The 27,502-nt window shown below is 38.8% G+C and overlaps 4 protein-coding genes across 19 annotated transcripts; 3 read left to right on the top strand and 1 right to left on the bottom strand.

The window, feature by feature from the left end:
* The first annotated feature begins 1,480 nt into the window (after window positions 1-1,480).
* On the top strand, window positions 1,481-6,235 carry LOC113760611 (autophagy-related protein 13a). The gene is made up of 4 exons (XM_027303261.1): window positions 1,481-1,553; window positions 1,947-3,496; window positions 3,606-3,787; window positions 5,594-6,235. The coding sequence occupies exons 2-4, from the start codon at window positions 2,174-2,176 to the stop codon at window positions 5,922-5,924; spliced, it is 1,836 nt and encodes a 611-aa protein (XP_027159062.1). The 5' UTR covers window positions 1,481-1,553; window positions 1,947-2,173; the 3' UTR covers window positions 5,925-6,235.
* Window positions 6,236-6,743: 508 nt separating this feature from the next.
* On the top strand, window positions 6,744-15,870 carry LOC113762217 (zinc finger-containing ubiquitin peptidase 1). Of its 13 annotated transcripts, none has more exons than XM_027305558.1 (9): window positions 6,744-6,909; window positions 7,135-7,222; window positions 7,654-8,513; window positions 8,618-8,735; window positions 8,935-9,030; window positions 9,112-9,191; window positions 11,789-12,330; window positions 12,426-13,250; window positions 13,334-15,870. In XM_027305558.1, exons 1-7 carry the CDS (start codon window positions 6,848-6,850, stop codon window positions 11,808-11,810), a joined length of 1,326 nt encoding a protein of 441 aa, XP_027161359.1. In that variant the 5' UTR covers window positions 6,744-6,847; the 3' UTR covers window positions 11,811-12,330; window positions 12,426-13,250; window positions 13,334-15,870. The 13 variants fall into 13 exon arrangements, with proteins under 13 accessions (XP_027161359.1, XP_027161361.1, XP_027161362.1 ...); XM_027305560.1 differs by having other exon boundaries at window positions 11,789-12,577; window positions 13,099-13,250; XM_027305561.1 differs by having other exon boundaries at window positions 11,789-13,250; window positions 13,334-13,813; window positions 13,888-15,870.
* On the bottom strand, window positions 12,341-14,855 carry LOC113761895 (ABC transporter B family member 2-like). Its single transcript, XM_027305070.1, has 7 exons — window positions 14,822-14,855; window positions 14,402-14,696; window positions 13,875-13,881; window positions 13,540-13,787; window positions 13,109-13,422; window positions 12,742-12,965; window positions 12,341-12,553 (listed from the first exon to the last, which is right to left on the bottom strand). The coding sequence occupies exons 1-7, from the start codon at window positions 14,853-14,855 to the stop codon at window positions 12,341-12,343; spliced, it is 1,335 nt and encodes a 444-aa protein (XP_027160871.1).
* A 968-nt stretch (window positions 15,871-16,838) lies between the features above and the next one.
* On the top strand, window positions 16,839-27,261 carry LOC113763658 (membrane protein of ER body-like protein). 4 transcript variants are annotated; one of them, XM_027307544.1, is made up of 10 exons: window positions 16,839-17,599; window positions 19,006-19,626; window positions 20,726-20,860; window positions 21,909-22,172; window positions 22,798-23,043; window positions 23,155-23,283; window positions 24,138-24,326; window positions 24,930-25,190; window positions 25,828-25,889; window positions 26,498-27,261. In XM_027307544.1, exons 1-10 carry the CDS (start codon window positions 17,200-17,202, stop codon window positions 26,939-26,941), a joined length of 2,751 nt encoding a protein of 916 aa, XP_027163345.1. In that variant the 5' UTR covers window positions 16,839-17,199; the 3' UTR covers window positions 26,942-27,261. The 4 variants fall into 4 exon arrangements, with proteins under 4 accessions (XP_027163345.1, XP_027163344.1, XP_027163343.1 ...); XM_027307543.1 differs by having other exon boundaries at window positions 23,131-23,283; XM_027307542.1 differs by having other exon boundaries at window positions 22,798-23,283.
* The last annotated feature ends 241 nt before the right edge of the window (window positions 27,262-27,502 follow it).

Raw genomic sequence — 27,502 nt, 5'->3', positions numbered from 1 at the left:
ACATTCAATCAATATCCAATAATTTTGGGTTTAATCCTTCTTGTAGACGCAAGATGCGGGCGACAGGATGTTGCGTATAATGAAGCCCATCTAAGGACATCACTCCTGAAGCCCATAAACTTTCCTTGTAAGTTGACCTGGGCCGAGTTAATCCTCGGAAGTCAGAAACGGGGCCTGTTGGCGTGCGCCACTGGTTACTGGGTCGCAGGAGTCTAGCAGCCTCCAACGTTAAGTTCTAATAATTAGTCTCATAATAGTAGTTAACAATTAATGCACAATAAGAAAGTGTTAAATATCAATAGAACATACCTAAAAAAAATACTTAAATTTGTTAATATATTCTATGTAATTTCTTATGATGGCCGGATATATTTAGTAAGAAGGTTAAATTATGTATTTAACCACCAAAGGAAATTCTTTAACACATACATTATTTCCTAGAATTATGTACAAAGTTAAGGATTAAAGGGTGATGAAAAAAGATCTAAACATATTAAAGAAAAGAAGACGAAGAAGAAAGAGAAAATGAAACAGGTCATTAGATAATTAATGTTCTCCAAAAAAAAAAAAAAAGGTTTGCATTTCACCCCATGTAAAGTTAGTTATTTATGATCAAACAGTGCTAATTATTAAGCTTTGACTCTTATTATAATAAGCATGTTAGACTCCTCTCTTTATATTAAGCAATTTGTCGCCAACTTGGGATTTCAAATTTCTTTTTTCCTTTTCTAAAAGAAAGGAATTATTTATCTCATTGACACGGAGGGTTGGGGAGTCCAACTAGTAGATTTGTATGGACTGAAAGTGATTTTTCGAACTAGACAAATGGACTATTGTACCATGCTAGAAGAAGCACAGCACTACTATGCTTCTTCCCTTCAATGCACCATAGGGATATTGAATCTACGGCCTGATGGACGGACAGCTCTTAACTCTATAAGCGGCTCGGCTCACCCTGATTATTGGATCGAAACCTAATGGTGATCTCGTTGCATTGTACATTGAATTGAGTTGAGTTGAGGCCCTGTTTAGCGCTTGAGTTTTATGCCAAGTTTATCTGCTACAAGTTTTTAAAAAGCCTATTAGTTACAATAATTTCAAAAAAATTTTCAAAATTTTTAAACTATATACTTCAAAAATATTTTAAAAAACTTTTATAGTAAATTATAATAAAGTTTTAGGTAAACACCCAAAAAATTCACTTGCGAAACGGGTCGCGGAGAAAGGACCAAAAAGAACGGAAGAAGATTTAATTCCATGTATTTAGGGTTTTACTTTTTAGTAGTAGTAGTTTTTTGCCTTTTCACAGCGGACAAAACCTATAAATACGGATTTAATAAATTGACGATGATCTGATCTGATTAATTACTTGTAGTAATTGACAACAAACATAAGAATAACATGTTATTATACTAAGCCCACCACTTCCAATTCCCCTCTCTCTCGGCGCTCTACGCAATCCGTCGCGCGCGCTCTCTCTCTCTCTCTCTCTCTCTCTCGGCCGTCTTTGTTGCTTATAACTCTACGCCTCTGCTTCACAAACTTCATTGCGAGTAAGTTTTCTTCATTTATTCTACTTCATTACCACAATTAAATCTACGGACAATAATTCATTAGTTCCAGTATATTTTTTTTTGGGTACTCGATTTAGTGCCATTATCTTGATCCATGACATCATAAATTCTTTTTACTGTTTCTTGGTACTCGATTTTTTTTTTTTTTTAAATTCTCTGTTTCCTTTGCATGTTTGGGATATCTAATCTTTTTGTGTACTAATTTTTTTCATTGCATGTATTTAGTTTTTTGGATATGTATAAGTTTGACATCCTGCGTACCTGCATAAATAGAGCTATGCACCTCCATAATAAGCAATGTTTCTGTTTTTTTTTTTTGGGGAATCTCTGACTAATTTTTTTTTTTTATTTAAATTTCCACCTTATTTTCAGGTGCCCTTCTTACAGCTATGTATTAGGCTAGAGCTTATTCTGCTTTTGTACCGCCATTAATTATTTCCCGAATCTCTTGTTTGGTAGTGAGATCCCCTGATAAATATGCCTTGTTGGCTCATCATTACTGGTTATAGCATGAAAATTTTCATGAAGAGTTAGATTAGACATTCATCGACAGCCTAAATTAAGCATTACAATATCTGTCTATTTGGTGCTATACAACGATGGATTTGCAATATGGGAGGTTTGAACAGATACTTACTCAGTTTCTTCTTAAGAGTATACACATTATATTGGATTCGAGGGTTCCTTCAACCCGACCTTACAGCCGTTGCAGAGAAGTTAAAAAGAGTGACAAATGGTTCAATTTAGCATTAGGGGACCGCCCTTCTGCGTTAGAGAATCTGAATTTTTGGCATAGAAACTTAACGGAGCCGATCATTATTGATATAATTCTTGTTCAAGAACCACCGAACTCTTCATGTGGCTATAGTTTACTACCTACTACTTCGGGATTGGGAACATTTACCGAGACAGTTATAGAGAGATGGGTTGTTCAGTGTGAGTACCTGAGGACAATGACTCCTCAATCTAGTGATGTTTCATACAAGAAAACATACAAGAAATCAATCATACTTTTACGCTCGCTTTTTTCCATGATGAGGCTTCTTCCAGCTTACAAGGCCTTTCGGAAGCTATCATCAACGAATCAGACATGTGATTTTGATATCAATTACAAGGTCTCCACTTTCAGTGTTCCTTTCTCTAGGACAGAGGAGGAGTTAATGAAGCATTATAGCTTCATTCCAGTTGATGCCCAACAGGGTCGCTTTGCCATATCTGTTACATATCGGGACAATCTATCTCATTTCAACCTAGAGGCTTCTACATCTTTTCCGCCAGAGATCATTACAGACTATGTTGGTAGTCCACTCACTGATCCTCTGAGGACTTTTCCATCTTCTTTGGAGAGACGTTTCCATGCTACGCCATTATTATCAAGAGGGATGCACTCACCTTCTTCAGTGCCCTTTCAGCGTCCACACAGCTGGACAAGTGGTCTCCACAGGGGGGTTTCTTCTCCTCAAAGCCAACCTTTGGCTGGATCTCCAGCTCTATATCGTGCTTCATATGAGGTCTCATCTGTAATTTCTGATACGTATGGCCGTAAGGTACAAGATTGCAAGTCTCCAGCTCACTATGAAGCAGCAAGCTCCAACGACTCCTACCAGCTTTCTCCTCCATTTTCCCCATCTCCTTCCCCATCTCCTCCAGCATATCTTACCAGTGGGAATCCTGTGCAGACTCGGTTGCGATCAGAAAGTGCACCTGTCAGTATTCCACATCCTATTGTTGGCAGGAGTTCACGATACATTTCTCCTAATTCGTCTGATCCAAACAGAAATTCGCTTCCACCTTTATCCCCAAGATTCACAAAGCATGATTCATCATCTCAGGAGTCCCCCTCTGGAACCAGATCATTGAGGAAACCAGATTCACTCAGATCTGCAGAATCGAGCTGTGGAATGACGTATTTGGGTCAGAAAGTACGTGCGCATTCTAGTCTCACTGATTGATTCACTTATTCTTTACTGTTGTAGCTTGCCAAGGTACCCCCTTGTCTACCGCAAGTTTTCATTTATTATTGTCCTCTAGGTTTCAAGAGATGCCAAAGATGATTCTGGGCGGTTCTCAGGTTTACTTTCCTCCAGTGATTCACCTCGTGTCGGTTTCTCAAGAAGCTCCAGTAGATTATCTTTTCAGGATGACCTGGACGAGTGTGATTTTTCTTGTCCGTTTATAGTTGATGACGTCGATACTTCTGAATCCCAGGCCAAGTATTTATCCTCACTTCTGAGCTGTTATCTTTATTTGTATTCTTCTAGCCTTAGCTTGAGCAGGAAACTGAAATTCTCTGTACCCTTTATGTTGCTTGATATTGCTTCTTTTTTGTTTGTTGCAATTTAGAACTAACTTTTCTGTTTTGAGTCTTGTCACCTGTAAGTAGTAAAAATAGGAGTATAGTGCTATGTGGGTATTAAATGATCAAAATAAGGTGCTTGTTGAGAATATATATTTGGAACTACAATATATGGTGGACTTTTATGTTAATTAAATGCTTAAGGAATGTGTAAAGGCTAATAAGTTAGGTTCTGATGAGGCCAGAAGAAAAAGGCCAAAGAATAGTTAGTTTATGAAATTGAGGTATGAGATTTGAAAGAAAAGGAGAGAGTGAATATAGTAACTAATGTGCCCACAAAATTGATATTGGCTTTCTCTTAGGGCATATGTCCAAAGATGTGTGTAATATAATATTATGCACATATTTATTGGTTCTTATAAGTATAATATAGGAACATTTCAAGTAGCCCACACTGGCCAGAATTTTATATATATCTATGCGAGGGACATATGAAGCAGACTGAACCTAGACTAGATTGTTGTAAAATTTCAAATCAATTTAAAGTACAACTTTTTCACATTTTATTGCATTGGTGTTGTCCATCAGGTGGTTTTGGAACCATTGAGTTGTCACATGGTAATAGGGGAGAAAATACACTTTTTAAGTTCAATATCAACCCAGAATATGCCTAGCCTAATGTCAATCAAATTTCCCTTAATTAAGATTTTACTTTTGTAAGATTTAACGTCAGAAATTAGACTCTGAACTAGAGGGCATTTAGGCTAAATTTTTATTTGGTTTTCTGCTGTATTAGTAGCATACTATTAATGTGGTCGCTATATTTAGCAACTGGACTTGTTAACCGGTAAGGGTAAAAGTTTTAGCTTTTAAAGGGCAACACAACCTTGGTTGAAGCATCATTTGCGCTATTTAGCTGTCTGTTTTAACTTTTCATGTTTATTTCTTCCTGCATAACAGGAGAATTTTTTTTTTTTTTTTTTAGTGCGTAGCAGGAGATTTTGTGTTACCTTTAGGCAAATCTGCAGTAGACTGACTTTTTTGGTATTCAGAAATTAGCCAAGCTTTATATGTTTTTGGTTGCTTGCTTCTTTTTTCAGGCGTATGAAGCTTGGATACGTTTTGGTTGACATGAATAATTTAGACTTGATTTCAGAATGCTTAAGAATTGCAAATATGACATAACCTTGCCCATACATAAGTTTGGTACCTTTTCTCAACCTAACTTTGTGCAGAAAATCTTCAGAATGTACTACGAAATTGAGATATAATCAAAAGTACCGGAATGATTCTTTCCCTGCAATCAATATGGAAGCTTTTCTTTTTCTTCTTTTTTTTTTTTTTGTTTTTTGTTGGGAGAGGGGGGGGGGGGGTAAAAAATCGATATGGAAGCTGATTTTGTTAATTGGTTCTTACATCTTCTGCGGATACTTGAATGTGTGTCATATTATTGCATACCACCATTTCAAATCACATGACATTCTGCCACCGAAGCCAGCAATTCCTTGGCTGTGTTTGAGAAATTCATTGGCTACCTCCCAATGATTGTCTTTTACGTCATTCTTTTCTTTCTCAGTAGTCTGGGCATTCTTTGTGCTCAGTTCTATCTAGGCGTTAACAGCTAAAAGAAAGGATGTTTTAGCTGTGGACCTTTTGATTTTATCTTTTGTGTTATAAGTAAACTCTGGCTATTGCATAACATTTGTTCTCTTCTGGTCTACAGTCAGAATCTTGATTTGAGGAAAGGTTCAGAAGCTTCTTCACAGGCAAATTCATCTGTGAGGAAATCCCAAGATGCTGCTGTTGGTGCCCTAGTTCACATGCTACGGACAGCTCCTCCCTTGCGTCTGGACTGTAGCAGTTATGCTTCTGGTTTTGAGAAATCTGAACTTGAGAGTATTGCGGGTGCTGGTTCTGGATTCGTCCTGCCTCGAAAGACATCAGATGCATTAGAGGAGCTCAAGGCTTACAGTGAAATGAAGGAGTTGCTACTTTGCAAGAGCGGAAGCATTACCAGCAGGGCAGGGAGCAAGGACGAAACATCTTCCAGCTGATTTTGTCACGTAATTGAAGGAAGGTCCCTAAGAAAGATGCTGACTGCCACTAATTCTGCAGTTTAATCTCCACATAGACAAAGTAAAGCTTTGATAGGATGATGATGCCATGGCTGTACACTCCAGGATTTTGATTAGTGGGGAGTGTTGAGTTTTCTGACTGGGGAAATACTTAAAATTATTAATTATGCCGTTGTTTCAACATAGGACATTACAAAGGTGTAAATAGGATGAGCAAAATGACCCACAGTTGTTGTAACAAAAAACTAATGAAATTCGGGAAAAAGCATCAAATCATAAACTTTTATACTTTTCGTAAGAAGTTAATATCTGTTTACTTTTCGGAATGCATATTGGGATGAGGTAATTTTTTTTCCCCCTTCAAAAGTAATACCTTTTCTTTTGTTTAAGAGAGAATAAAAAACCCTTTTATTTTGTTCGATATGGAAGAACATGAATGTAAATGCTAAGATTGTAAAATCAAAACTATAATGGGCGCTGGCTGGTCGGATGAAAAGTATTGATCAAAGAGATTCATGCTGTTTTCAAATCAAGAGGGGAGAGGTCCTGATATTTTTTTTAAAAAAACAAATAAAAAGATTAGAGGGAGGTTAGTGTAATTTACCCCCCCAAAAAAAAAATAAAAAAAAAGTAAGTAGGAGTGGTAATTTGGTGTCTGAAAGCCGGAGAATAGGCGTTTAGGTGTAAACTTTTGGTCACTGATCGCATCGTTTTTACTAGTCAAGTGGTAGTATTAAAATATTAACTGTAGCCAAAAGCTTCTGTCTGCGCTTTTGTGCGGTAATGGAGTCGTCCAAAAGAAAAACAATTTTAGGAAGGCAGAAATCGGAGTCAGAAGTAGTGCTGTCCTGTTACTAAATAAATAGGTGGGGGGATCGGAAGTTTACGTTAATGTTAGGACCATGGAGTACTACTCTTTTTGCCCAGTGTGTAATTTGCAGATTCTCTCCAACGAAATCGAGAGGTATATATGTGTATCTCTCTCTCTCTCCCACCCCCTTACATTCCATTCCATTCCATTCCATTCCTTCTCTTCTCTAAGCAGAGCAACCCCATTCCTGCTGTTGCTGCTGTTTTCCATTTTCATGTATTTTGCTGCCCTAGTCGATTTCTCTGCTTTTTTTTTTTGTTTTTAAATAATAGTAAATATTTGCTATTAACCAATTCTTTGAGCCCAATGATTATGCAGGCATGCAAACGATCACTTCGCTGACCATGAACTCGCCCGGGACTTAGAATTCGCCCAACAAATTCAGCTTGCGCCCCCTACTCCTCTGGTACCTCCTCTCCCTTCAACTCTCTCTCTCTCTTCTCTCGTTGTAGATGTTATTTTGTCCTGATAGCCTTTTCAAATTTAATTTTCCGATCATCAGCTTTAGACAGTATGCTACTTGCATGTTTACAGTTCTTGATTTTTCATGGCCTGAGCAGAACAACATAATCCAAAATTATTAAATTTTAGTAGCATATTTTTCCCTCTTTTGGTGCTGGGTTTAAGAAATATATCGACTCTCTATATGCTTGTCAAAAATTTTCTAATTGGCCTTTTTCTCTCTTCCCCCGTCGGCTCCCCCCCCACAAAAAAAAAACACACACACACACAAAAGAACCAAAACAAAAAAAACCACTACTTTTTTTTTTTTTTTTGGCTGATGGTTATTGCATTTCAAGAGTCAAAAGTTCTTATTTTAAGCCTTCACATGATTAGGTTGATAGTGCCATGCATTGTCAAAGCAATTTCTCGGATACCCATCAGAGCACTTCCTTGTTGAGGGATGCCGCCGCTGAGACTGATGCTTGTGAAGGGAGTGATGTTGATGGGAAATTCTGCTCTTTGATCAGTTTGCAACTTAAGGAGACCTTCTATCAAGTAGAGGGTGGTTTGATCGCTTTGCTCAGAAATTGTTTGGCATCCGAGTCTCAAGATACAACCAGTATTTTGTCCGGGTATGTTGATCATTTCCAAAGCCGAGAATGGGAAGACATTGGGTGGGGTTGTGGATGGCGTAATATTCAGATGCTTAGCTCGCATTTGATCACACAAAGGCAAGAGGCAAGGGAGGTTTTGTATGGTGGTGCTGGATTTGTGCCTGATATTGCTTCTCTCCAAAGATGGCTTGAAATTGCATGGGAACTTGGATTTGATGCACAAGGTTCAAATGACTTTGATAGGGAGATCTATGGCAAAAGGAATTGGATCGGAACTACTGAGTGCGCTGCACTTTTTCGTTCTTTCGGGCTACGTGCCATGGTAGTGGATTTCTGTAGCAAGGGAACCCCATCTGCATCTTCAACCACTGCATTACACCATGGGAAAATGGCTAGCGAGGAAATTGTTGGCAAGGGGAAGTTGACAAAGGTCTATGGGCCCATGGATAGATATTTGTCTAGACGAGATAATAGCTTTACCCATGAAATTTTCACTATGCCTGAAGACTGTACGCATTCATGTGGCCCTGTTGGGAAGATCAAAGGTCATGGAGTAATCATTGACTGGGTGTGGAATTATTTTTCTGACAACAATTCCACTAAACCTAGCAGTCACCGTGTTGTTCTCAGTGAGAAAGCGTGAGTATTTATCAATCTGTTGCTAAAGTCCATAGCCTATGCCAGACTTGATGTTTGATTTGTATCTATCTAGCATTGCATTGTAATCTGCTGCCAGAATTAAGATGCAGGCCCTTGTACTTCCAACATGATGGTCACTCAAGAACCATCGTGGGGATTCAAGCTAAACGCCAGACTAATGGGAACTATCAATACAATTTACTAATCTTGGACCCTGCTCATGTAAGTTATTGCTTGATTTGCTTGGTAGAATATTTCTTAATTGTTTATGAACTGAATATACCTTTCGATTCTGGTAGTTGAAATCATTCTAGATGAGTCGAAAGAACAGCATTTTACTGTCAGCAAGACAAGCATAATCAGAATACTTGGCACTTCTATTTTTTTTTTTTTAATTTTTTTCTTCCTCTCTTCCCTCCAGAGAACAGAAGCTCTTGCAAAGTCTCTCGAACAAAACTTTGGATGGCAAAAGCTGATAAAGAGAGGTATCCACACACTGAAGAAGCCGCAGTATCAGGTTTTACCTCGTTCCTATCACTCATATATTCGGTCTTACTGTGTTTTGCTACATTGTGGTACAACTATGACGTTGTTTCAGCTTTGCTTTATTGAGCCTGGAATTGCATCTGGAGAGGAGATTGACCAGCTGAAGGTCTTATACGGCATCAATATTGAAGTGTAGGTAAGCTCTTCTTCTCTCTACACTAAGTTGATATGTGCACTATTTGAGATTGATTGATCCTTGAAGTTTGAAATGCCAATAATGTGTGAAAAGTGCATATCTATTTCGATTCCTGGATTTGCCACTCCAGGAATATCAGTTTGAGTTACTTTGAGCAAGCGGGGAAAGGCTAGAAATAGCATCTTCTTTATAAGTTGCTACTTAGCAATCTTCAAAATCACACATTGTTGGATTCATATGTATCAATTCTACTTCATGCTTTGGAGCCTGTAGAGTTTTGAGTAAACTCCTTCAGGTGCTGTTATCAAAGACGAGTGGGGTCCTATTTCCACAACCTGACCCCTGTCCATGACAACTATGATATCTGACCTCATGACAGTGGAAAGCCTGTGTGCTACTGTGATCTGTGTCATTTTAGAAATAAAGTCACGAGTGTTGGTTACTTTTGGCAATTCTAGAGCACTCACCACTGCTCTTTCAGATTCGGCATCAAGGGCACTTGTTGCTTCATCTAGGAGCATCACTGCTGGCCTTTTTAACAGAGCCCTTGCTATGGCTATTCGCTGTTTTTGTCCTCCTGAAAGTAGGCATCCCTTTTCTCCAACCACAGTATGATATCCATCAGGCAATGTGCTTATGAATTCATGAATATTAGCCTGTCTTGACACCTCTATGATCTCAGCTTCAGAAGCCTCTTGGTTCCCATAGCAGATGTTGTCTCTAATCGAGAAACTAAATAAAAGTGGCTCCTGCTGCACCAATCCAATCTGCAACCTCAGCAACCTCAGATTGTAGTGTTTTATACTTTTTCCATCAACCAGAACACTACCTTCCTTTGCATCATAGAATCTCAGCAAGAGGGCCAAAACTGAAGATTTTCCAGCTCCACTTGGTCCAACTAGCGCCACCTTTGTTCCGGCTTCAATTTTTAAACTGAAATTGTCAAGTACAGTCATTTCCTGTCTGGATGGGTACTTAAAACTGATGTTTTTGAACTCAATGTCCCCCTTGATTCTCTCAAATTGTGTTTCTGCTGGTTTGTCTGGTTCAATCTCAGTGTGTCGGTCAAAAGTTTCAAACACAGGTGTTAGTATGCTAATAGCAGAGAAAACTGTAGGTACTAAAGTCCAGAGTTCTGTGATTGATGGTACTGTGAGTGAGAATATCTGGTATGATCTAATTCCATTTTCAAAGCTGGCTTGCCCTCTTTCAACCAGATATGTTGTGTACCACAAAGCAACAGCATGGGCAATGTTCCATAAGCAAATGGATACACCTTGAATGATGCCATACTTAGCACTTTCCCTCCTGCTTTTCCTCAACGGTGTCTTCAGAGACAATTTGGCCTTTTTGAGAATTTGGTCTTCATGGCAAAAGGATGCCACAGTTTTAATGTTTGTTGCAGATTCAGAAGCAAGGGCAACTAGTTCTGAATGGGCTGCATTGGTATCACTTGAAAATCCTCTAGCTGATTTTGCCTGTACAAGGCCACCTATGAAGTGGCATGGCATCACTGCCCAAGCTACCAAACCCATTCTCCAGTTTACTTTCATGCTGACAATTGTTGCAATCAAAATAGAGGAGATGCATTGGACAATGACAGACATGCGATCAGCAATAATTGACTTGACTGTGGAAGTTTCATTGATGATGCGTGATGTTAGTGATCCAACACTGTTTTCAGGCTTTTCATACCAAGCTAACTCATTGCGTAGTGTAGCTGCAAGATTAATTTTGCTTGTGACTGGCTGCTTTTGAGTACTTGGGAAAGTTAAATGGACTTAAAATAGAAAAGAAAGCAATCAGTGAATTTTGCAACTCATTGTAATTGTGATACCTGTGAATAAAGCTTGTCTGAGGTTTGTCATGGCCTTCTCTCCGACCACTCCAAACAAGTAATGCTGCACAGTGTGGGCAAACAATGAGAGAATTCCTATTGAAGAAAAAAATATTGAATACCATCCAACTGTCTGCTTTGCATTAGTCTGGTAATATGTTACTCCTATTGTTATAATGCAGTAACCAAACACGGGCTTGGAGATGCCGGCAAAAGCTGCTGCAAAAGATGCAATACATATGTTGCTAATCTCTTTTCTATTCAATCCAAACCACATTCTGAAGAATATTGTGGTTGTTGTAATTTCTTTATGTTCCTGTTCCTTGGGAGGATCTCTGAGGTTTCTGTTCAATGGTGATGTAGGCTTTTCATGATGGTTTAGATATTGAGATGAAACCTGCACCTTCTCACTTGCAGTTTCTTCATTAGAATCTTTTGGTCTGTTTCATGAGAAATTTGAATCAGGGAAAGAGAATTTCAATTTCAAAATTATGTCAGTGTTTATTAAAACAAACACAAAGATATGGTATAGATTCAGTTTTGGATGCATTTGTGCATATAATAACCTGGGATCACTTTCTTGGTATATGTTCTGCATCCTGAATAAGTTATTGTAGGATTTACTGGTGTCCAACAAGTAATCATGTGTCCCTGACTCAGAAACTTTTCCATTTTCAACAACAACAATCATGTCTGCATTAATGATAGTTGACAATCGGTGTGCAATCAAGATGACCGTCCTTCCTTTCATTGCAGTGTCAAGGGCTTCCTGAACTAGTTTCTCTGATTCTGAATCAAGGGCACTGGTTGCCTCATCAAGCAAAAGAATTGGAGGGTTCTTGAGGATGGCTCTTGCTATTGCAATTCTTTGTTTCTGTCCGCCAGACAATTGGAGACCCCGCTGTCCTACCTGTAATTGTTCAACCGATCAGAATGTTCACTTGCCATTGGATTTGTACTTTAGCAGTAAAATGACCGGCCGCAACTCATCACCAGGCACCATAGCATGTGCAAATTGGGGAGGGGGGACTGGGTTTATCTCTTTGAATAGGGGGATAAAGACAAGCACGTATCCACCTTTTTGTAACGAAAGAGGAACTCTAAACATTGAGACCATTAACAAGTGCTTGGTACTCACTGGTGATTGGTTTTATATATCAGGGATTAATATCTGAGAATATTTTTCAAGTGTTGACTGTGCCGTCTATTTTATGATTTGAATACATGGTCATAAATGATAGTAATTCAAATTTTGCTCTTTAAAATGCAACCAGGTGTTTGTTTACTTTGCATATCAGGTAAGTTCTGTTAGCTCCGCTTGAGTTTGATATGTGTAACTACTAGTGTGTCATTCCAGTCTGGTGGATCACGATTTTCAAATGATATAATGCAGCAGGTGAAGATTTCAGTAACTTGAAGCTGCTGAAGACTCATCAGAAAGGACAACAATAATGATTGGTTGTTGACATTACTGTAGCTGAGGATGCAAAGGAACTGAATGGAAGTGCCATTCTCTCTTTGCTGGAGTATGTTCACTTTTCTCAGGTTGACTGCTTTACTATTTCTTTATGCATTGCAAAAATGTTTATGATGTTTTTTGCTAGTTTTTATCACTCATCAGTGGAAAATGTAATTGTGCCTGTGATAGGGATTTTTGAAAGGAGTAGAATCAGTATCAAATGTAGTGATTTTGTTGAAAAGTGCCTGACCTCTGTTAAATACTTGTCTGGTAGTTGGGATATAAAAGAATCTGCATTTGCTAAAAGTGCAGCATGCTGGATCTCTTCATCATCTGCATCCATCTTTCCTATCTTGATGTTATCCTTGATATTACCAGCAAAGAGTGATGGCTCCTGGGAAACTAAGCCGAGGTTTCTCCTGAGGAACTTCAAATCAAGTTCCTTTATATTGTGGTTGTCAATAAAAATGTCACCTGAATGGTTGGTTGTTCGTTTAGATTGTACTCTTTGTAATTATAGTGTGTTAGGACCTTTGTGTAGGATGCATGCACACCATGATTTTTACCATCAAAAGACTATATGACATGGTTGATTTGGGTTTTCCAGGACTACTAACCTTTTTCAGGATCATAAAATCTAGCGAGTAAGGAGATGATAGTGCTTTTGCCGCACCCGCTACTTCCGACCAGTGCCACCACCTTTCCTGCTGGGATTGAAAATGAGAACCCTTGAAGGATCACCTTTTCCTGCCGGGAGGGGTAAGCAAAGTATATATTTCGGAGATCAATGTTGCCATCAATGGCTTCCAGTATCTTCCCTTTTGAGTCAGAATTTATTGCAGATTTTCTTTGGATCACCTGAAAGACTTCCTTCCCTGCAGCTTTTGCTTGGTTGAATATCTGCATGTCTGGTGCAGCATAAGTGAGTGATCTGCAATGAAGAAAGATGTAAAACCAATTGGTGACGGTCCCAGCTCGTGGCCTTTCTTCTGCTGTATGCAGATGGTTGGCAGAATCTATGCACGCATTTACGATTTATGTTTCTTACATAGCTCCGAAGAGGATGCTCATAACTGCAGCTATGACGTCTCCTCCAGTTGATCTCTTGTTCACAACAACAACTGCTCCGACCCAAACAATGAGAGCCCACGAAGTGAAGGTCACAGTTTGAAACATACCGGTCCCTGCACCCTTTATTAATGCTTCTTGCTTGCTTAAAATGAGTTGCTTCTCTAAGCACTTCGAAAGCGACTTGATTGCTCGGTTTTCTCCAACAAATGCGTATACGGTTTTGATCTGGGAAATCGTCTGTTATGAAAAAGGTAAGCACTGTATAAGTCCTCCTAACGTTTTGGACAATGCATACCTGTTAGCATCAAATACCTGAATCCTGCAGATGCAGAACTATTACCTGTTCTACCAGTGATGTAGCCTCGGAGAGGTACGTCAACTTGGTTGCCGAAATGGAATTCATCTTTTTGGTATAATTGGCTCCAATAAATAGAATTAGGGGAACAACGAACAACGTAAGGAGTGACACTTCCCAGCAGGATATGAAAGCGACGAGAACCCCCGAAACGAAAGTTGCCAAGCATGATAGGAAATGCCCCAGCTGTATGCGGGAGGCAAAGACTCGATTAGAAGAAATTGTACGACTCTGACTGAATAATTGTGCCGTTTGTGTCCGCTAAGCTACCTTTGGTGGTGGTATGTGTAGGACCATACACATAGGCAGGCAAGGTAATTGTGTTTAATAAAATCGAAATCTGAAATCTGAATATGTGAAGTTATTGAAATATCAAGTAGAAAAATTCTAACATTTGAGTGTATTATGTATTAAATTATAAGCGAGCAGTTTATCATTTATTGAAATGTCAGTAAGGTTTAAATCCATTAACTTTTTGACTAACGTATCAATCACTAGTTTTTTGTCCCCCCCTCCTCCTCCCCTTTCATTTGTAGAAGCCATAAGTGATGGAGACAACACGAAGGAGGAGGAGGAGGTAGGTGCAAACTTAAAAATGCGGACCTTCTCTCCAATAGCATCCTGTATGATGCGCATGTGATCGGTAATTCCGGTGATTACTTTAGCACTGCTTAAATCTGTATCGAAAGCTCCCATCTCCTGCCTCAGTACCGCTCTTAAAAAAGCCAGCCTCAGACGTGATACTTGTCTTTGGCTTGCATGCATCCAGCATCCTATCTCTGCATGCAATATTATATTTAAAACCATGGTATCACATAATATCTGGAATTTTACTTCATTCTTCTTTCACCTTCCTTCCCCAGTTTGATATTTTGCTTCTGCTCATTATAAGAAAGAAAGTTACCTACAACTCCGGCAGGAAACGTTGCAATGGCCATGTACCACACATACGGAACGACCTGGACAACCAGCCAGCCAACCAATCAACCAAGTGGGGTTCAGAAATTAATATACAAAAAAAAAAAATAAAAATTCAGGCCAGTTTCCGGGAACTTTAAATAATCATACGCTGCCCGGTTCTTCTGTTTTGCAGCAGTAATAAGTGGAGGAGTATTTAGATATTTAGATTGAGGCTTTCTTACTTGTTTCAGGGCTTTAACCATGGCATCAGTGTCGCTTATGTTGTTACCGTATGCATCAAGGGCTCTGCCCAGCAAAAAATAGCCTATGGGTTGAGCCAGTCCATGGATTATGGATCCCAAGGTACCCGTAACCATCATTACCCAATCCCATGCGTCTGCGTAGCTCAAAAGTTGGCGAAATGCCAATCCGCTGATGATGTTCTCGTCAGTAGCAGCAGTGGTTGGATCTGGACGAGCATCATGACTTTGCTCCCGCTTCTTCTGAATCTGCTGATTATCAACTACTTCTTGCATGCCTCCTGCCCGACCTCCGCTGTGTGGAGCTTTGATCTTCAGAGGAGTTTTTTCCACAGTGTTGCACTTGGTACCGGTGGTCTCTGCTGGCAAGGTATACATATATATATATTCTTTGATGATATTAATAACAGCAATGCTGGCTGGTGATGAAGTCTGCCTGTTGGAATTGCATTGGGTTTGATGATTACTATGACCGACGGGTATATATTGCAGTATATCCATTTAGCATTCACGAGTGTTTCTTAAATATGGGCTCGTTTGTATTGGTGAATATTAGAGCGATGTTGACACCTCGCAAGAAGACGGATGGTAGAGCTATAGCAGACAATCCAGAAGCTGATTTAGTTTATTCCAGAATGCAAGCCAAGCCGTGTTTATTATTCTTTGATGATAGATGATACGTAGTCCTTTTGTAGTTAGTACTTGTAATTTTCAAAGGAGGCCGGGATCCATCTAAATTGGCTCAATGAGATGGATCGTTTGCCAATGGAAAATGGGTGCAGTTTTCGGTGTACATGATTAATATAACCCACTCGCTGCCTTTTGTTTTGTTGCAAAAATTTATTTTGTGTTATCATGATGTAATCCAAGAACAGGAATACATGCATGCATGCAGGGGACTTAGGTTCCGTTTACGTTATCAAACAGACCCTTTTTTATGTCTGAAAACATCTGAATGTCTGAAAATGTTCAGATTCAGCACTTTTTTATGTTATCAAACAGATCTTACTGTTAAAGAGTGTAGAGTAGACCCATATCGTATCGTATGTCCGGCGATTCTGGAATATGCTACTGTAGCATTTCATCGTTGGTGTCAACATAGTAGCAGCAGTTTGTTGCTGCTCACTCATTTTCATTTGCTTCTCAGTTTTTGTCGTATAATTCCTAGATAGTACTTAAAAGATACTCATACAGTAGTAGTATAGCGTATTTGTTTGTTGTTGGTGTGCAATGTGCATCAATCAGAGTGGGGCTAGCCATTGGAACAACCGACAATATATAGATAGGCCTATAAATCTAATACTGACATTATCATAATCCATTTCTAAAATCATTAAGAAGAAAGAAAGAGAAACACAAAACCGAACCCCCAAAAAAAAAAAAGAAAGAAACACAACAGAGTGATGGCCCCGGTGGACCTGGGTAAGGACTTTATAGTTGTACTAGCAGCACTCTTTATCGTGCATTACCATACCAAAAATGGTGTTGGGCTAAAAGCCTGCAATCTACTTCATCATCCGAGGCGCCTCCACCTGACCGCCAAAGATTCAAGAATCCCCAGCCCCCCACCCCCGGGGGTGGGGGCCTTTTTTTTTCCATTGGGTGTGGGGGTGGGGGGAGGACGCCTGCAGACTTCAGCAACCACGTGAAAGGACCTAGTGAGCGTCATCTCATCTCAACAACTTGATATCTAATCTAAGTTGGTCGGCTGCCATTAATCTTGATACAGACTCCGCCCCGCCTTAGCCTTCAATTCATTTATCAATTTCCTAGAATATATATATTAACTAGTAGTATATGTTATGTGGTGTGGCTGTACTACCAAAATATGCAAGCCCTCCATTTGGTTTTCTATTTGTAGCTCTGTTTCTTCAAGTAAGTACTAATTTTTTTTCCCCTTGCATTATTCAAAGCAATTATAAATGACGTAAAATTCAATGCATCTATATATCAATAGTAGTACTACTAATAGTAATAAAAGCTAGAGAGTGGTCTTCTTGCCAGCGCTTCTCACTCAGTCTCTCTGCTTCTGCTTTCCTACCTGAATTTGGGACTCTTTTGAGTACATTCTGGTTAGCCTGTGTTTCTTTCTGTGCGAACTCCTGGCGGACGCCGAATAACAATGGCAGAAGAAGAGGAGCAAAAGTGGGAGCAAGAAGAGGAGTTGGAACGAGTAGAAGAATTGTCGTCATTAAAATTAAGGCGGTCATCTACTGCTCGCACTACCTCTACTGGTGCTTCTCAAGATACTAGTGCTACTGCTTCCACTGCCACTTGTACTTCTACTACTAGTCAGTTGGACGGAAATGGGAATTGTAAGACCAACGGGCGTATAATTGAGCCGCCCTCCAACTCCGTCACTGAAAATGAAGTTGATCTAGATGGGTCAGTTCTTGATCGAGATAAACGAGAGGGGCCGGACAAGATTGCTGCTTTATTTGATAGTGTGTTTCACAACCATACCCGAATCACAGATGCTCACTCCAGGTCGGAACCTTGTGTTTACTATGACAAAGATGGAGGCAAGTTTCTTCTTCTTACCTTTCAAGAGAGTAACTTGTTGATCTGTATGCTCTCTGCTGTTGGTTTTCAACTCTTTTTTGTTCTGTAAGCATGTGCAAACCTGGCTTGCTTTGACCCTACCTGTCTGAATAACTTCAAAGGGCGCCCCTTCCTCTTTAGCTTTTGATTGTTACTATGACCCTACCTATCTGTTTGCCTTTGGGATTCTCTCTGTTTCTGTCCCCATGGTTTTTTGCTTTCGCACGAATACTTTTGCCAATTATTTCAAAAGTTCATCTTGTTGTGAAACTGGATTGGGGTCTAAGAACAAATCGGATGGGGGTTTCCTGCAGCTGGTGGCTATGTCTTAGTCTCATCCCACTTCAATTTTGAGGTAGCCAATTTTCTTTTCTTGAACAATGTGCTTATAGATGTGTTGAGGCGAAATCACACTCAGTTTGAGAGTTACTTTTCGGTGACCTTTTGCTTTTCTTTACCTATCTGTCGATGGTTGTTGTCTGGATCTCCTCCTACCTCCTTGGTTTTGTACTCCGAGTGCTGAGTTGATGTTGCCCAGATAGTTTCATTTATTGAGACAAGAAGAAACGGTTCAACTGCAAGTACAAAAATGAATTATTTTCCATGACTCTGTAAATTGTTTTCCAAGTAAACTTCCAGTAGTTTCATGCGTCTTGGAGTACCTCTATCCCTTTTTGCTGGTCCATGTCATGATATACCACAACATTGTGATCCCAGCTTGTGCCAATTTGTCTGATACAAGAACTGCCGCACTTCTCTCTATCACATTGACTGAAGTATTATCTGCACTCTATGGATGGGACAATCTGCAGTAGTTTTGAGTTACAATCACTTCTTCTTGTTGTTCCTTTTTGTGAATGAAGGACTATGGAAGTGTCGCTTCTGCTTTTGGACCTATGCAACTGCACGTCTTTCTGTTGATCTTATTCAAAAACTTAAGGGGCCCTTATATGAGCTGATGATTCACAAAACTATAAATCAGAGGGAACCATGTTTCACATTTGAACTAGAAGGTCAGTAGATACTTGAATAATAGAGAATTTGATGTTATTGCACTTACTAGAAGTTTAAGTTGTCTGTTCAAACACATAAATTTTCCATGGAGGACTGGTAGGGCCAACTTCTGAGATAACTGCTTGCTGATACTCGGCTTTGGGCATGGGGCAATGTGACACAAGTCAATAACATACCTGCTTAGTGCTGCTAAATTATATGGAAAATCAAGTTTACTAATTAAACTTCTGCTGTTTTTGCAAACACTTCTAACTTTCTCGAGTTTGAGCAGTTGTCTCCATTTGTTGCAACAGATTCATGCCTATATTCTGCAGGCAATATATTTGGATTTAGATCGCAAGATTGCTATTGAATGCTTGCTCTATTGATGCAGGGTCGCGAGCCAATTCCACATTTTGTGGAGATGACCATGTTGAGGGAAACACTGGTGTTAGAATATATGAGACCAGAGAAGGGAATTCTGGTGCTCAGAAGAGCTGTGATTCTGTAATTGACTGTAGAGTGGAGGGAAACAAGAAGGATAGTTCTAACTTGACAAGTCTTCAGCATTCCCCAGTTCTTTATGATGAATGCAGTGAAACTTACAAGTCCCAGGAAATCCAAGAAATTGAAAACGATGATATTGACCTCATTAATGGAAGTGGTCTGGACGTTACAGAATTAGATGTTGAGAGAGTACTTGAAAAACAAAATACACATGATTTGTACTGTCCAAACTGTAATTCCTGTATTACTCGAAGGGTTATTCTTCGCAAAAGAAAACGCCAAGCTCGCATCACTAGTGAAGATGTTAGACGTAAGAAACTAGAAACTGAAGTTGAATCCAGTTTGACTCACTGTTCTCGACAGGGCCAACAAGCAACCAGCATTGAGGTTCATACTACTGAAGAAAATCCATTGGATGATACTTCTCAAGCTGCAGAGAAGTATGAACGTGAGAGAGAGACTGATGTCTTCAGATGCTTATCATGCTTCAGCTTTTTCATTCCAACAGGTTTGACATGTTGCAATTTGAATGAAATGAACAGTTAAGATCTATGTGAAAGTTCAGACCTGCTTCTTTTCCAGGCAAGATGAAATATGCACTTTTAGTTTCCTGGTTGTGCAACAACTTATTGAGAACTATTTGTAAAACATGCTAAGCACTATTCATTGCCTATTTTTGCTTGGAGTGAAGATAAACAATTATATGGCTTTGTCTTTGTTGCCCATGGTGTCCCTACTTCCTTTTTTATTCAACTGTCTCCTAATGTGGAACCAGTATTACTTGATGACATTTCTGAACTTGGGAAAGGGTCTCATGGCATGCAGGAAGTAAAGGTCAATGATGGATTATGATATTATCTATTTGGCAACACGGGTTACTGAGACCATACATTCAACATGTATTGTTGTGTATCCCTGTATAGTGATTATCATTGGTATTGCAGGAGAGAAAAGTAGTTCACTTGACATATTCACTTCCAAAGAGGTCTACATTCTTGGAACTAGCACATCAGGGCGACAGTTCTGATGTTTGGCTAGCTAAATCTCAAGTTTTCTTGCCAAAATTGAGGGTTATATTGGTCATTTAACGCATGAAGAGCACAGTTTGACAAAATTTTTCCCAGAAAGTTACTGTACCATGACATGCTTTATCACCTTCAAGTGTTTAGGCAACACTATGTCCTCTATTTGGATCTCAAAGTGAAAGGTAGTGAAGTATTACCTTGTGCAAGTTGCTCATGCATTTGTGAATTGTTACATCTAAATTGTCCTTTTCTTTTAATTCCTTTTCTATTGTGAAAGCATGCATTTGTTACATCCAATTGCCCTACCAGTGGTGTGAGTGCACTTTCCTGTTGCAACTTGGGAGGGGGATGATGATTTACCTAGACAGCGTGTAACTCAGCTTTGTGACCACTGAGTCCATGCACGATAGATAAATCATGAGAAGTCACATGCATGATGGATCAATCATGAGAATGCATGATGCAGATGTAACTAAATTTGTTGGGATTGCATGCAAAATGGTTTCAAGAAACCTTCAGTTATTGTCTGGGCTATGGGTCATACCACGTCAAAAAAATTCAGTATTTCTTGTTGAATTTCAGGAAATGGGTTTAAATTGTTTAAGATATTTGGAGATAAAGCTGAAAAGAAGCCTGTTAAAGATGAGCAGAAATTGACGAGTAAAAGCGGGATATCCTCTACTTTTGCATCAGATAGGGAGAGAACTTCAGAGCCAGGTTTCTAATCCTATTCTCTTTTCTGTGTATAGTATATTAACTAGCACTGGGATAAAATTCACCCATTTTGTATAATTTTGTTATGGGGTACCGAAGTTGGTTCCTTCTCCTAACTTTGCGACAATGCACTTTATCTCCTTCCTATTGCTTATTAGAGCCTATTCTCGTCTGCTTCAGTTTTTCTAGACCTGTTTAAAGAAAGTGCTTTCTGAAATAGTTGTTAAAACTTAATAGGGTAAATTTGAATATGACAATTTTGAAAAATACAAGCAATGCCACACTAATGAACATTTTCAGGAACAGTTTTGTTTATATAAGATAAGCTAAAACCATAATAGGAAAGCAAACTAAGACACTTAAAGAAAGCTAAAATCTTCTTCTCTATGGAAACAAAGAATAGGAAATGAAGATCGCCAGAAAGAACAAGTACAGCGTCACAAGAATACATTTCTCCAATAACTTGACATGAAGCATAACTTTTCAAGATTGTAAGAGGTTTTTCTCGATCTTGAAGCTCATTTAGAAGCAGCTACCAAGTAGACACTGAATTATGGGCAAATTCTGGTCTGAATTCTGGGGACTGAGGGGATTATTTTTGTTTGCTGTTGGAGACAAGCATTTAGATTTTGGTCTGAATTCTGGGGATTGAGGGGGACTACTTTTGCTTGCTGTTGGAGACAAGCATTTAGATTTTAGCCTTGAAATAAAGCTATAAGTTGGTCCACTCATTTTTTTCTAGTTTTTATCTTTTTACAAAGTCTAGAGAAACTGAAAATCAGAAGCTGAGTGGACCGCTTTCAAATCACCTTTTTTTCCCAGCATCTTAAATGAAGAGCAATAGACAAGAATGCAGCTGAAATCAAATGTTTTCCTCTTTCTAGTCATCATATAACCAGGGAAATAAAGATTCATAGTGCTTTTGGAAAAAGCTTTAAGGTAATATGGTTAAAGTTATTCCTTTTCTTAGAGTTGTGTTTCTTTGCCTGCAAAGGGATCTAGCATGTCCTGTTCTTGTGGTTTCAGGACTAATTGCAGTAATGTTCTGCAGGCAATGTTTCTAGGTCAGAGGCTTTGACAACAAACAGTAGCACATCTCTTTTGGCATCGCATGGGAATGGTCAGGATGGTCAATCCTTCTCAATGCTAAAAGATCTCTCAACCAACCATGGGAAAAGCATTTATAGGAGCCCAGTTGCTGAATCTGAGGAAGATGGAGATAAGATTTCACCCTCTTCAAAAGAAGAAATCTTGATCAACGGAAAAGAGGTGCTGAATGCAGGAGACAACTGTAACAATACAATTAAGAACAGAGGTACAAGAATGATCACTAAATTGTACTTTTACATTTGAAGGTTATGAAAGAAGCCCTCAGAAAAGTCGAAGGTAGTTAAAAAACTTGCGAGTCATCTCATGTGCAATTATGCACGAGAGATATGAATTCGTTTCCAACTGACAGAACCCTTTTTTGTTATCACGTTGAAATCCTTGTAAATTACTTGCACCATTGCTATAGTTCTAATTCTCTATGACCATTTGATCTTACTAGGTAAATACATGTTTCTGGTATTGGGTGTTGAAGATTCTCATTTCTGTGCATCTACTACGTTAGATAATTGATGTTGTCTACCTAAAGGAGGCACAATTTATATTGGTAATGAAATAGAAGGTTCTTTATGACTTTTGTATGTGTCTGCTTTGTACACTATGCATATGTGGCTGCATCTATTCCTTTGCTTGTAAATACTTTGAAAAAAAAAACTGATTTGGTAATGTTTGGTAATTATTATTCATAGTATCTTCAGTAATATTTGGTATATTCTTGGTATTAATGTCTTCATTGTGCATGATGACAAGAATTCAGTATATGCTCCTTGCAATAAAAATTGCTGTTCTTCCTTCTAAGCTACTCACCTAATCTTTTTGGCCCTCGGATACAGGAGATGCTGCAAAGGGCCACTTTGAATCAGCAACCGGCAGTCAGCCAAACACATTAAACAATTCCGTAAACAGTGTAGCATATCATCAAAGTGACTCATCGAGGGGCCACTTTGAAGCAGCAACCGGCAGTCAGCCAAACACATCAAACAATTCCATACACAGTGTAGCATATCATCAAAGTGACTCATCTAAGGCACCTATCGACAATGTACCTGTTACTAATGGAGAATCTCTAATTATTGAAAGTGAGCAAAACTCATCAAACATTTCAGTAAATGTTGCAGCATATCATCAAGGTGATCTGTTTAAGGTACCCACTGACAAAATTCCAGTTATGAATGGGGTGTTATCTCCAGAAGGTCCTGTACCAGGAAATCAACCAGATGGACTAAAGCTTCTGATTTCTTCACCTGGCGGTTCACCTGCTTCCGAGAAATCACGTGTAGGCCAAAATCCTGACTTGTCAACACAAAACAATGGTGCAGGTACATTCTTTTAAAAATTAGAGGCAAAAACTAGGAATCACCTGAAATGAAGGAGTGCACTTCTTTATGGTATTGCAAGATATTGCCATAATCCACTTGAAAGTTAGTTTATTTTTGTCTTGCCATAATCCACATTCAATCCTTTCTCCTAGTCCAGTTGTATTTTGCTAGTCTTCCCTTGTCTTCCCAAAAGGTAACACAACGCCTTAATTTCCCTTCAGTTAGCATTTTTTAGAAACAAATATGGATAGACAAATGAATATATTACTTGATATGTCTCGAGAAAATATCCACATATTGGGGCCATAATTTTGTTACAAGTCAACGCGTGAAAAAGATGCAACTTTTGAACTGAGCAATTGTGATGCAAATAGTTTCTTTGTTAGTCAGTTTCTGCTTCTCTAGTTGATAGTTGGAGCTTTTTGACTTTCAGTAGAATTAGATAGTTCAATTGAATAAGACGATGGTCCTAAGTGATGTCACATCTTAAATATTGGTCTCTAGAATAAACATATACTGATTTATTGATGTAATGTCTTTGTCAATTGTTTGTCAACTGTGCTGAAGCGTGGACCGATTTAACAATGTTTTCATTCACAGTGTTAATTTAGGATCAGATATTGTAGAGTTTCTTGTTTGAGGTTTGCCTTCATCTTTGTTACACGCGGATATGTGTGTGTGTGTGTGCATCTAGTATATGTTATTGCATTTTGCTTTTAATATCAACTACAAGCATTAAAAATCTAAAGACGTGTGTTTCACGAACATTCACAGCTTAAGATTCTGAAAATATTCTGATATCTAAATGATGGTTATGTTTCAAGGAGATTAAGAATACCTTACAACCTTGACAGATGGAGCCTACCTGAATGAAAATTCTCCGCAGACCATCTGCAATAACAAAGAGGAGACTCATTTTGGGAAACTCTTCAAAATTAACAAAGATCCTGCAGTTTTGTCAGTGAAAGGTATTTCACTAAATCAAGACATACCAGCTACTATAGCTAAAGATCTGAGGAAGGTAGCAGCTGAGCTAAATTCAGGTGAAATTGCAAACTTCAACTGTAGTCAGGCATGGTTGTCAAATAAATTCTTGTAGAGTAAATCTGTAGGGTTCTCTCCCTTTGAGACTATTTTTTGCTAATAGAAGGAGCTTGTAGTTTCCTCTAATTAGAAGTTGAACAAGAAAGATTTGCAGTTATATACAGACGGCATGCACACACCCACGTTGATGCATCTAGATCTTCCTCCCTCCCCATGAGATTTGAATTACTTGTAAGTGGATGTTGAAAATTCCAAGTTTGTATAACTTACTGTCTGGAACGTGTTTAATCCACAATTCCTTTTGGTACACACACATACACGGAGGGAGGGAAGAGGAGAGGAGAGGGGGGGGGGGGAGGCAGAGAGTGCTTAGTTGTTCATTCATCCTGCAATCTGTTTAATTTCATCTATTTCCTTGGTCTTGAGTTCAATCTTACAGATCTTTCAAAATATCAACACTTTTTCCAATTGCTGTTGTAGATCTGCATCTCTAACTCAAAGCGCATGTTTCTTGTGTCTTTTGTGATGCATGCCAATGGGTATCTAATTCTTTCTTGAGGGAAACTCCTAATTGACTGCTGTCATATTACAACCTGTTGCAGGCAAGGATACAGTTATAGTAGTAGAATCAGAGGCCATCAGCACAGTGGCTTCGCAAAGGCAACAAGACTTGACTATTTCAGAAGAAACAGTGACCTCAGCAAATTTAACTACAAATATCTCTGTGACTGAATCCACAGGAGCTGACGTTAGACAAGCATATGAAATTGAGATAATTAGAAGCATTGTTTATGGTGGTTTAGTCGAATCAATTACTAGCCTAGGTGTTGTTTCATCTGCAGCTGGTGGTGATGCCACCACACGTAAGTTTTATAGATGGCTGGTGATACCATCAAGATTTGTTTGCCAGACTGCTATGACCACACATTTATTTGCTTTAGTTCATCTCGAACTAAGATTAGATGTAGTTGATATCTTGCTTTGCTTTGCATTTTTTTTATATTGAACTGTTTAACTTTAACTGAAGAAGAAAGCAGTCTTTGTCCTTACTGATTATTGTTTACTTGAAGCAACGTGTCTTGGTAGTTTTTAATGTGTTTAATATGCCTGGAGACGTCTTGTTTACTGAGAATCATTGCAGTAAAATGTGAATTAACAATCTGAATATTATCTTCTCTATCCCAGTTCAATGGTCCAAGTCTAGATGATACAGTGTTGAGTGCTCATGCTCTTTTTTATTTTTTAACATTTCCGTACTGTTGTGCTGCTTCTTAGTTCCATGGAGAGGAAGTTATGCATATTGTCCTTACTATAAGAATGCGTTGCTCTTTTACTCATCAAAGGATTCCTCCTTAGTTTATATTTGTACACGTTCCCTTTTTTTCCTTTGTCATTTAGGATTTATGGCCCTTGAATTGTACTTATCGTACAGTATATTGTTGCAAAATGTTGTTTTCTTTTGAACAATCTCATTGGTTTTTGTTTCACATCTTGCTGCAGTGAATATTCTAGCTCTAACATTGGCCAATGTGATTGGTGGACTCGTACTAATTGGTCACAATGTGAGTTGATTTAGTTTCAACTGCTTTCTACTAAGCATTCAATGTTGGTTTATCACAGCTCTGCTGCATAAAAGGTTGTGCAGTAAACTAAAAAGATCTCATTCCAATTACCAATTGATTTCCTGCCTAGACCCTGAAAAAGCTATGAGAATACGTGGCGGATTTTCCATAATAATTAAAATAGATCTTGACATTAGATGCGAGTGTTACATTAAACAAGTTCTATAGGATCGTATTCATAGAACTATACAAATATTAATTTCTGTTGCAAGTGTTAATTTAGTAACCTGCTCCATTTTGCACCCAAGCATGTGAATTGCATTGTTGCAGGTCCAGTCTGCAATCTCTGAGTGTTTTTATTTGCTTACTATGGACCTTGAAATCTGGTACATCATTCATAACATTAGAACACTTATCTTTTGCTGAGTATGCACATTGCGCTTGGATCACTATCTTTTAGTCATTCTACACATCAACCTCTAGTTTGGGGATCACTGTTGGTTTTTGTCTGTCCAAGCCGCGTTTTAAGGCTTAAGCCATCAAAACACGCCAATTGTAATTGATCTTTTAGATCGAATCTAATTTTGAACTTCTTCTGAAACTGACAGCTCTGGGACCTGAAGAAAGAGCAAGTAACAGAGCAGATGGATCGGTACAAGGAACTACTGGGCAGCAGAGAAAATTTTTTGCTTCATACAATTGTTGTCACACTATCTTTTGTAGTATTTGGTCTAATCCCTCCCATTGTTTATGGCTTCTCATTTTTAAAGAGCGGTAACAGGGAACTCAAGCTTCTTGCAGCTGCGGCAGCTTCACTATTATGCATTCTAGTGCTAGCCACTGGGAAGGAATATGTTCGAAGGCCACCCAAATCATATGTGAAAACCATAGCATACTACATACTTCTGGGCTTTATGGCCTCAGGAATTTCTTATGCTGTTGGTCAGCTGATCAAGAGTCTCCTAGAGAAGCTCCATTTCCAGTCAAATTCACCTGTTTTCCAGGGCCTTTCCAAGATGATGCCTACTGCTGCAGAATGGGCATCATATTGACCATTTTTCAGGAATTTCTCGTGCTGTTGGTGAGCTGATTAAGAGACTCCTGGAGAAGCTCCACTTCCGTTCAAATGCACTTGTTTTCCGGAGCCCTCCCAAGATGGCGCATGCTGCTGCAGAATGGGCATCGTATTGACCATTTTTCATGATCATGTATACCTAATGTCTGCTTGTCACATATACCTTTCTTGGTCATTCTGCTTGACATGTAGTAGAATTCAGATGACAGTTCTACAATTTTTCAGATTTTTTTTTTTGGCTTCGTCTTTAAAGGAGGATTCAGAGGACTACTTTTGAGTTTTCCTCAATTTTTCTTATTTTTCTTTTCCTCAATTAGGAGTGGGCAGAAAACACTGTTGACATGTTAACCCGCGATATCTGTTTTGATGTGCTGTGAAGATTATGGTACCTGATCCGCATATTTTACAGGATCAAAAGAGTTGATACCAACTTAAATGTGGGGTGGATTAGGGTCAGAGGTTTAGAAATTGGTTGGTATCTGATCTGTTCCGCACACACACAATATATATATTTAAAATTTTTAATTTTTATATACAT

This window comes from Coffea eugenioides, chromosome 2, assembly GCF_003713205.1.
Source record: "Coffea eugenioides isolate CCC68of chromosome 2, Ceug_1.0, whole genome shotgun sequence".
In the NCBI taxonomy this organism is placed as follows: Eukaryota; Viridiplantae; Streptophyta; class Magnoliopsida; order Gentianales; family Rubiaceae; genus Coffea; species Coffea eugenioides.
The sequence above is the reverse complement of the archived record's forward strand: the minus strand, read 5'-3'. Positions and strand labels throughout refer to the sequence as shown.